Raw genomic sequence first — 10,289 nt, forward strand, 5'->3', positions numbered from 1 at the left:
CTTTAGGAACCGACAGTAAATAAAAATCCTGTGAGCGACAGTATGCAGTTATGTAGTTAAAGGTGCAGTAGGTGATCTTCCACAATGCTAACAGCTTAGCATAAATCTCTGAATCACAGTCCCTCCCCTGCTGTCCAGAGCCACGCCTCCTGAAACATGAGCACGCGCACCTTAAAGATGACAGCAAGAACCCTCTCTTATGTGTTAAAAGCGACTAGTGCTTATCAGGCGGCGTGCAGGAATTACACTCATTACTAACAAAATGACATGCCATTTCAGAGTGAATATTCAGAGTTGCATGGTAAACAATATAGGGAGAGACTAGGCGGAATAGCGCTATTTACTTTTGTTTTGTTGTTAAACTGATTAAAATCAACATTATCAATGCTGTAAAAGGTCCTTTATGAAACTGAAAATAGTCTTATCAATCTTTCTCCGGAAGATTTTAGTGGCTGAACAACACTTCTGTGCAGATGTAACCCATTTGTTACAACAACATCTAACGCTACATCAGCTTTGCGGGAAGCTAAATCAGTTTTAAAACAGAACATGACCTGTCTAAGAGAAACCCTTCAGACATGGTGTCATCCTTTCTCCAGCGTGCAAAGGGAACGCCAATATTGATTCAGGTTTTTTATAAGTTTTGATTTAGCATGTTTTTGCTGATCGAGCGCGCGTGTACTCTCTCTCTCTCCCTCCCTCTCTCTCTTGTGAACGCGCCACACGTCTATGCACAAACAGCGGTCGGCAGAGCTGCGTACAAACCGCTGCGCAGTTGTTCAAATCTGCATTTGTTGACACAGTTTGAGCTACTTATCGGAATTATGAGAGATGTCAGCCCGACTCTATTTAATTAGATGAACGTTTTTTAATTTTATGCCTTACCCAAAATCTAAAAACACATATAAACACATTTAGATCATTAACTGTAATCAGTACTAATGGAATGTGAAGAGGCTTTCAAACAACACAAGAACACATGCTTCTGAAGACTAACACCGACTGCACCTTTAAGGACAGGCTTTTACAAATGTAGTTCTGTAGGTAAGATGGGGTAAACATTTAAGATTTGTTTCAGTTGTTGTGTATGGTTTGAGGACTTGTTTCCAGCTGTTTGTGTAAAGTTGTAGGACATTTAAACTTGCTTTCAGTTGTGTATAATACTAGAAGTTGTTTAGCCACTGTTTCCTTGGTTACTATAAGAGCTTGTGTAGCGAACGCAGACGCGGTTCGCGTCGTCCGCCTCAGTTTCGGCCCTTGTTTTGACTCGGGAGGCGTGTCCAAACGCCAGGTAACCACTATATAGTGAGCACGGTAGCATTAGTCGGCAGGAGAAGCACTTTAGCAGCATCTAGAACAGCAGCCTGTAAGTACATTTAAGATTTGTTTCAGTTGTTGTGTATGGTTTGAGGACTTGTTTCCAGCTGTTTGTGTAAAGTTGTAGGACATTTAAACTTGCTTTCAGTTGTGTATAATACTAGAAGTTGTTTAGCCACTGTTTCCTTGGTTACTATAAGAGCTTGTGTAGCGAACGCAGACGCGGTTCGCGTCGTCCGCCTCAGTTTCGGCCCTTGTTTTGACTCGGGAGGCGTGTCCAAACGCCAGGTAACCACTATATAGTGAGCACGGTAGCATTAGTCGGCAGGAGAAGCACTTTAGCAGCATCTAGAACAGCAGCCTGTAAGTACATTTAAGATTTGTTTCAGTTGTTGTGTATGGTTTGAGGACTTGTTTCCAGCTGTTTGTGTAAAGTTGTAGGACATTTAAACTTGCTTTCAGTTGTGTATAATACTAGAAGTTGTTTAGCCACTGTTTCCTTGGTTACTATAAGAGCTTGTGTAGCGAACGCAGACGCGGTTCGCGTCGTCCGCCTCAGTTTCGGCCCTTGTTTTGACTCGGGAGGCGTGTCCAAACGCCAGGTAACCACTATATAGTGAGCACGGTAGCATTAGTCGGCAGGAGAAGCACTTTAGCAGCATCTAGAACAGCAGCCTGTAAGTACATTTAAGATTTGTTTCAGTTGTTGTGTATGGTTTGAGGACTTGTTTCCAGCTGTTTGTGTAAAGTTGTAGGACATTTAAACTTGCTTTCAGTTGTGTATAATACTAGAAGTTGTTTAGCCACTGTTTCCTTGGTTACTATAAGAGCTTGTGTAGCGAACGCAGACGCGGTTCGCGTCGTCCGCCTCAGTTTCGGCCCTTGTTTTGACTCGGGAGGCGTGTCCAAACGCCAGGTAACCTCTATATAGTGAGCACGGTAGCATTAGTCGGCAGGAGAAGCACTTTAGCAGCATCTAGAACAGCAGCCTGTAAGTACATTTAAGATTTGTTTCAGTTGTTGTGTATGGTTTGAGGACTTGTTTCCAGCTGTTTGTGTAAAGTTGTAGGACATTTAAACTTGCTTTCAGTTGTGTATAATACTAGAAGTTGTTTAGCCACTGTTTCCTTGGTTACTATAAGAGCTTGTGTAGCGAACGCAGACGCGGTTCGCGTCGTCCGCCTCAGTTTCGGCCCTTGTTTTGACTCTCGAGGCGTGTCCAGCTGAATTCAATCAGCTAGTGCTTTGGGGTTATATAAACAACTAGTTCACCGCGGCAGCGGTCGCGGCAGCCTCGTGTGAAGACCGCCTCGTGTGAAGACCGACGAGGGTAAAGACCATCGACTCTACCTGCGCGACTCCACCGAGCAAAGACACCGACAAAGCACTTGAGTACTTTACTTTATTGTTTTACTTTACACTTATTTTTTGTTGTCAGTGCACTTTTATTATGTGTTTACTAATTCCTGTTGTTACTAACACTCGCAAAACACGGGAGGTGCGCTGCAGGCGTAATCCTCACAACCTTCGTTCAATACATGTATCTACTATTTCACAACTCTCTCTCTCCGTGGGCCTCTGGAATTGTCAATCAGCTGTTAACAAGGCTGATTTTATTACCTCCATAGCTACATATTCTGACTATAATCTCATGGCTCTAACTGAGACCTGGTTGAGGCCGGAGGACACTGCTACACATGCTACTCTTTCTGCTAATTTCTCTTTTTCCCACACTCCTCGTCAGACAGGGAGAGGGGGTGGGACTGGACTACTAATTTCCAAAGAATGGAAATTTACTCTGATACCGTCCCTGCCAACAATCAGCTCCTTTGAATTCCATGCAGTCACCATTATCCACCCCTTCTACATAAATGTGGTTGTCATCTACCGCCCACCAGGTAAATTAGGTCACTTCCTAGATGAACTGGATGTTCTTCTCTCATCTTTTTCTAATTTTGCCACTCCCTTATTGGTGCTAGGTGACTTCAACATTTACGTTGACAAACCGCAAGCTGCAGACTTTCAGACTCTGCTTGCCTCTTTTGACCTAAAAAGAGCACCTACTTCTGCTACCCACAAATCAGGTAATCAGCTAGACCTTATTTACACACGACACTGCTTCACTGATCAAACAATAGTAACTCCACTACAAATATCTGATCATTTCCTTCTGTCTCTCAACATCCACATTACTCCTGAGCCGCCACACACTCCAACACTGGTTACCTTTCGCAGAAACCTACGATCTCTCTCACCCAATAGACTATCCACCATTGTTTCAGACTCTCTTCCTCCATCTCGCAAACTCTCTGCACTTGATTCGAACAGTGCCACTAATACACTCTGCTCCACACTAGCATCATGTCTAGACCGATTATGTCCTCTTGCATCCAGGCCAGCCCGTGCCAGTCCTCCTGCACCCTGGCTCTCGGATGCTCTCCGTGAGCATCGCTCAAAACTTCGGGCTGCAGAGAGAATTTGGCGGAAAACTAAAAATCCTGCACATCTCTTAACATACCAAACTCTTCTGTCCTCTTTCTCAGCTGAGGTTACTTCTGCAAAGCAGACGTATTACCGTCTGAAAATCAACAATGCCACTAATCCTCGCCTACTTTTTAAAACATTTTCCTCCCTCCTCTATCCTCCTCCTCCACCCGCATCCTCCACACTTACTACTGATGACTTTGCTACATTCTTCTGCACCAAAACTGCAAAAATCAGTGCTCAATTTGCTGCACCTACAACAAACACGCAAGATACAACACCAACACCACACACACTCACCTCTTTTTCTCAGCTCTCTGAGTCTGAGGTGTCCAAACTTGTGCTATCTAGCCATGCAACCACCTGTCCACTCGATCCCATTCCCTCTCATCTCTTGCAAGCCATCTCTCCTGCAGTCATACCAACACTGACTCACATAATTAACACATCTCTTGACTCTGGTTTATTCCCCACTACATTTAAGCAGGCTAGGGTAACCCCACTGCTAAAGAAACCCAACCTGGACCATACGCTACTTGAAAACTACAGACCAGTATCCCTGCTTCCATTCATGGCCAAGATTCTGGAGAAAGTAGTGTTCAATCAAGTCCTGGACTTTCTTACTCAAAACAATCTCATGGACAACAAGCAATCCGGCTTTAAGAAAGGCCACTCAACTGAGACTGCCCTGCTCTCGGTCGTGGAGGATCTCAGACTGGCTAAAGCAGACTCTAAATCATCAGTCCTCATTTTGCTGGACTTGTCAGCTGCTTTTGACACTGTCAACCACCAGATCCTGCTATCTACGCTTGAGTCACTGGGCGTTGCGGGCACTGTTATACAATGGTTTAGATCTTACCTCTCTGACAGGTCATTCAGGGTGTCTTGGAGGGGAGAGGTGTCCAACCTACAGCATCTAAACACTGGGGTACCTCAAGGCTCTGTTCTTGGGCCACTTCTCTTCTCCATCTACACATCATCTCTAGGACCAGTCATCCAGAGACATGGATTCTCCTACCACTGCTATGCTGATGACACCCAGCTATACCTCTCTTTTCATCCTGATGATCCCTCGGTTCCAGCTCGTATCTCAGCCTGCCTGTTGGATATTTCACACTGGATGAAAGATCATCATCTTCAGCTGAACCTCGCAAAAACGGAAATGCTTGTAGTTTCTGCCAACCCGACTCTACACCATAACTTTTCAATCCAGATGGATGGGGCAACCATTACTGCATCCAAAATGGTGAAAAGCCTTGGAGTAACGATTGATGACCAACTAAACTTCTCTGACCACATTTCTAGAACTGCTCGATCGTGCAGATTTGCACTCTATAACATCAGAAAGATCCGACCCTTCTTATCTGAACATGCAGCTCAACTCCTTGTTCAAGCTCTTGTTCTCTCCAAACTGGATTACTGCAACTCTCTACTAGCTGGGCTTCCAGCTAACTCTATCAAGCCTCTTCAACTGCTCCAGAATGCAGCAGCACGAGTTGTCTTCAATGAACCTAAACGAGCACATGTCACTCCGCTGCTAGTCCGTTTGCACTGGCTGCCAGTTGCTGCTCGCATCAAATTCAAAACTCTGATGTTTGCCTACAAAGTGACTTCTGGCCTAGCACCTTCTTATCTGCACTCACTTCTGCAGATCTATGTGCCCTCCAGAAACTTGCGTTCTGTGAATGAACGTCGCCTCGTGGTTCCATCCCAAAGAGGGAAAAAATCACTTTCGCGAACGCTCACGCTCAATCTGCCCAGTTGGTGGAATGAACTCCCTAACTGCATCAGAACAGCAGAGTCACTCGCTATTTTCAAGAAACGACTAAAAACTCAACTATTTAGTCTCCACTTCACTTCCTAAGCTGCAATTGCCTCTTTGAATATCACACTAATTGTACAAAAAAAAAAAAAAAAAAAAAAAAAAAAACTACTAACACTTCCCTTCTTAGACTTTACAGACCTGAAACTTGCCTTTAGTACTTATTCATTGTTGCTCTTAGTTGTGTAAATTGCTTCCTTGTCCTCATTTGTAAGTCGCTTTGGATAAAAGCGTCTGCTAAATGACTAAATGTAAATGTAAATGTAAATGTAAACCCAGATTTGTAAATAATTATATGCCAATGCTTGAGCCTACGAATGGACTAAGCGAACCAACCTCCCCTAATATGCAGCACACGATGATGAGTAAAGGCTGATTTATACTTCTGCGTCAAACGCCAGCGTATGCTACGGCGCTGACGCATAGCCCTTCGCCGTGGCCGTCGGCGTCACTGATGTTCACCTCTCAAAAAAATGTAACAACACGTCGCAACGACGCATAGCATAAGCTCTGTGATTGGTCGGCTTGGTAGCGCTGATGAGTCTGGGCGGGACCGAGAGCCACATGAATGGCGCAAGCGATTGTTTACAAGTGTGGAGTCCCGTGAAGGAGCTCCGGATGGAGAGTTTTGTTTTGTGTTTACCTCATAGTTAAAGTTGCTGCACGTCCGCCGGTTCCTGCCTCAAAATGAGCGAGTTTGAGCCACTTGTACATCCCGGAAGTGTTCAGAACAAACAAAACACCAGAGAAGAAACTCGACACAGAGAAACATTATCACCTCACTGCCAACTAGCGTTTCAGAAGTGTTAATGCAGACCAACAGAGACAGCAGCAGAAGTATAAATGCACAGCTACACGCGTTGCATGCGCTGTGGGTTACGCCGGTCACCTGACGCAGAAGTATAATCCAGTGCATCCAGACTCTGAGATGAAGCATGCATACAGAGAACATCACCGTAGTCCAATATGGACATAAATGTTGAATCAACCAGCTTCTGTTGAGCATCAAAAGAAAGGCAGATCTTCATTCTGAAATAAAAGCCTGAAATCACTTTTCATTAAATGCTGTTGGCTTTGGTTTGATCTGAACTCTGTGCCCTTTGCTCTAAAATCAGTGTGATCCTGGTGTTTGTGTGTGCGCGTCCATGCATACGTGTGTGTGTGTGTGTGTGTGTGTGTGTGTTCATTCTGCATTCTCTCCCACAGACTCCTACAAATTAGTGTAGCGTGTGCTTGTGTGTTTTATTTCTTTGATTTTCATTCTTCTATATGTGTGTGTGTGTTGCTGGTGTGATGCTGCAGTGAATGTGATGATGACTCAGTCTCCCTTGTTCCATCATCATCATCATCATCATCATCTCTCTCCCTCTCTCTGTGCTTATCTATATTTAGCAGACTGGAGCTCTTTGATCTTCAGCTCTACTGGCTGTGTTTGGATGGAAACCTGTTCACACTGTTATTTCACAGCATGCAGGAACTGCAAGAGCGCAGGCATCAGATCATATTGTGTAGCAGAATGAATCAGAGGCAGATGTTTGTAGTGATGAGTGGCTGATTGATCGCCTCTTATGCTACTGTTTATTTACTACTACTTATGCAACTGTTAATAAGATATTATTCTAAAAAAAACCTGCTGTCTCTAGAGCGTGTGTGTGTGTTTGAGCTGTGAATAGCACACAGATCATGTTCTCCAGCTCTCTGGAACTGACCCTTTCAGGCTTTGATCCTAACTGTGGCGTTTTGGTGACTGTCGCTTTAAATGCAAATGAGATTGTGCTCTTTTTCAGAAGTGGGCGGAGCTACAGATGCAATGCATTTTTTATTTTTTGTGTTTTGTGATTAAAATGACTGATTTTGTGGCGGTAATTTCCAAAAATTTGTGGACAATTTTGCAATAAAAAAATTATCCATCCATCCATCCATCCATTTATCTCTATATGATATACCTCATATGGGGCAGTAGTCTCCTCACAGTAAAAAGGTTCGAGCCTTGGCTGAGTCAGTTGGCCTTTCTTTGTGGAGTTTGCATGTTCTCCCTGAGTCCCTGCATTTGCATGGGTTTCATCTGGGTGCTCTGGTTTCCCCCACAGTCTAAAGACATGTGGTACAGTTAAATTGGGAATTGTCCATGGTGTATGAATGTATGGGTGTTTCCCAAAGCTTCTTTATTTTGTTCTCTTATTAAGACAAGATCTGAAACTGTAGGGATTATGCAAAAGGAAGGCTGTATAATTTTTCTGCACAAACCTTTTGTCTCGCAAATTTTGGAGCATCTGACATGTACCTCACTCAGAAAATTCATTAGGGCTTTCCCTACCGTAATACACCTAAAACACTGATTGCTGTGAACCCATCTCAGGACTGCAGGAAAAGAGTTAAACGAAATTCTCACTTCTCAATTTCACACACAAAACGCCCAGTTCATGCCACAGGTTGTCTAATTGCATCTTTGCATAGACTCCACATGTACATCATCCGCATCTGCTTACTGCGCAGACCCCCTCTCTCCATCTAATGTAATGATTGTGAGGGCGCTGGTGAGACGTCATTTTTCGAGAGACACTCCAATACATCACGTCCATAAGTCATGTCAAACATTTCATTGCAAACTGAAATAAATATGTGATGATGTAGTTTAGAATTGGATGTTTTATGAGATCATTTAAACTTTTGTGATTATTTTGCGTTTAATTAAGAATTTTGCAGGATCGCATAAATCTGCGACTTTTTGTTGATTTTGCGTTTGATTCAGCGATCGCGGTATCGTGAAAAACTAGGGCAGTGGTGGGCAAACTTTATAGACCCCAGAGCCACCCAGAGGGTTAGTGGGTGTGTTTGAGTGTGTGTTTGTGTGAAATTGTGTGTGTATGATTGTTTGTGTGTGTTTACATGAGTGGGTGTGCTTCTGAGATTGTGAGAAACTGTGTGTTTGTGTGCGTGTTTGTGTATAATTGTGTGTGGATATGAGTGTGTATATGTATATATATATATATATATATATATATATATATATATATATATATATATATATATATATATATATATATATATATATATATATATATATGTATGTATCTATGTGTGTGTGCGTGCGTGCGTGCGTGCGTGAGTGTGTGTTAGACTGTGTGTCTTCAGTGATGAGTTTGTGATCTCTTCAGATGTGATCTCTTCGTGCATATGGTCTGCGGGCCGTAGTTTGCCCACCTCTGCTCTAGGGGGTCTGTCTTAGGGCGTACTCACACTATGCCATCCGTACCGTGCCCAGGCCCATTTCCCGGATCGTTTGAGAAGTGTGAGTGCGCTGAATCGGGCCCAAGCACGGTTCACTTGGCCGGCCCTGGCCCGGTTGGAAGAGGTGTGCCTGAGCGCGGTTCACTTGGGCTTTGGCGCGGTACGTTTGTAGTGTGAGTGCAAAACGCGCCAAAGCCCAAAACTGAAAGCGAGACGTGACTTTAAGGGACTGTTTCATATGGATTTATTAATTATTCTGACTGTTCAGTGAACGCAAACTGCCGTAGATTATTAAAGACGCAAACCCCTCACTGCACCACAGCTGCACCTTCAGCAGATCTCCTCATTCCTGCAGCACGACGGCTTTATGATTGTTTATGAGCGCCAAAAGTGGCGGATCTGTTCAGTGAAATATCTGACTGCGTGTCACCACATCCCTAAGGACTGTTTGGCGAAATATTTGACTGCATGTGGCGTAGTGTGAGAAGGCCCTAAAGCTCTGTCAGGACTCGTGTCTGCAGGATAGCTGCACATTAAAGAGGCTGCAGGAGTGCTGATGTCCTCCTTCTTCTCTGCTCCGCAGGTTTATGTTGTTTCCCAGAAGTCCATCCTGAACGCTGTTCCCGACGCACATTCAGCCATGATGATGATGATGATGATGAACTCTCAGTGCCAGGACGTTTCCCACAATCCTCCTCTGTGGCGAGGATCCTCCACGCGGTTTCTCACGCCTGACTTTACGTTTAGTTCTAGAGCGTCTTTAATTTACAGTAACGCCTGAAGATGCTTGTGTACAGAGATGATGATGATGATGATGAAGCGCTGCATGCTGACACGCGTTTGGAGGCGACGGACGGACAGACGGACGTTTGGTTCATTTTCCCCCATTTGGTTTGTTTTCCCCAATAAATATTTTTTAAGTATTATTTATATAAAACACATCCCAACTGAAGCTGAGCTCCAGTGCTTTATTCACACACACACACACACACACACACACACACACCTGACACTGGGTTTTACACTGAGCGTTCATGAGTTCATAACTGTGTGTGTGTGTGTGTGTGTGTGTGTGTGTGTGTGTGTGTGTGTGTGTGTGTGTGTGTGTGTGTGTGTGTGTGTGTGTGTGTGTGTGTGTGTGTGTGTGTGTGTGTGTGTGTGTGTGTGTGTGTGTGTGTGTGTGTGTTTGTATTAGTGTTTGTGAGAAATTGTGTGTGGGTATGAGTGTCTGTGTTTATATCAGTGTGTGTGTTTTTGAGTGTTTGTGTAAAATTGTGTGTTCGAGTTTGTGTGTGTTTATATTAGTGTTTGCGTGTTAGTGTGAGTTGGTGTGAGTGTTTGTGTGAAATTGTGTGTGTGTGTGTGTGTGTTTGTTTGAGTGTTTGTGGGGAGTTGTGTGTGTGTGTGTGTGTGTGTGTGTGTGTGTGTGTGTGTT

General features: G+C 44.0%; 2 protein-coding genes across 4 annotated transcripts in view; both read left to right on the plus strand.

Annotated features, from left to right (window-relative positions):
- Positions 1-9,806, plus strand: part of stk11 (serine/threonine kinase 11) — a 35,813-nt gene extending 26,007 nt beyond the window's left edge. For all 3 annotated transcript variants that reach the window (NM_001017839.2, XM_087239418.1, XM_087239417.1), the window contains 1 exon segment: positions 9,438-9,806. The gene's annotated coding sequence lies outside the window, so the exon portion shown is untranslated.
- On the plus strand, positions 6-7,537 carry LOC147846605 (uncharacterized). Its single transcript, XM_087241650.1, has 2 exons — positions 6-3,215; positions 3,297-7,537. Exons 1-2 carry the CDS (start codon positions 2,768-2,770, stop codon positions 5,663-5,665), a joined length of 2,817 nt encoding a protein of 938 aa, XP_087097776.1. The 5' UTR covers positions 6-2,767; the 3' UTR covers positions 5,666-7,537.
- Positions 9,807-10,289: the final 483 nt, after the last annotated feature.

The sequence above is a fragment of the Danio rerio genome, chromosome 2 (assembly GCF_052040795.2).
Source record: "Danio rerio strain M-AB ecotype USA chromosome 2, GRCz13ab, whole genome shotgun sequence".
NCBI classification, from domain to species: Eukaryota; Metazoa; Chordata; class Actinopteri; order Cypriniformes; family Danionidae; genus Danio; species Danio rerio.

What these genes read in the sequence shown, in the direction of transcription:
- LOC147846605 (XM_087241650.1), top strand. Translation starts at nt 2,768, where the DNA reads ATGTGTTTACTAATTCCTGTTGTTACTAACACTCGCAAAACACGGGAG. An exon ending in TGTCATCTACCGCCCACCAG is followed by an intron (nt 3,216 to 3,296) that starts GTAAATTAGGTC and finishes TATTGGTGCTAG; the next exon opens with GTGACTTCAACATTTACGTT.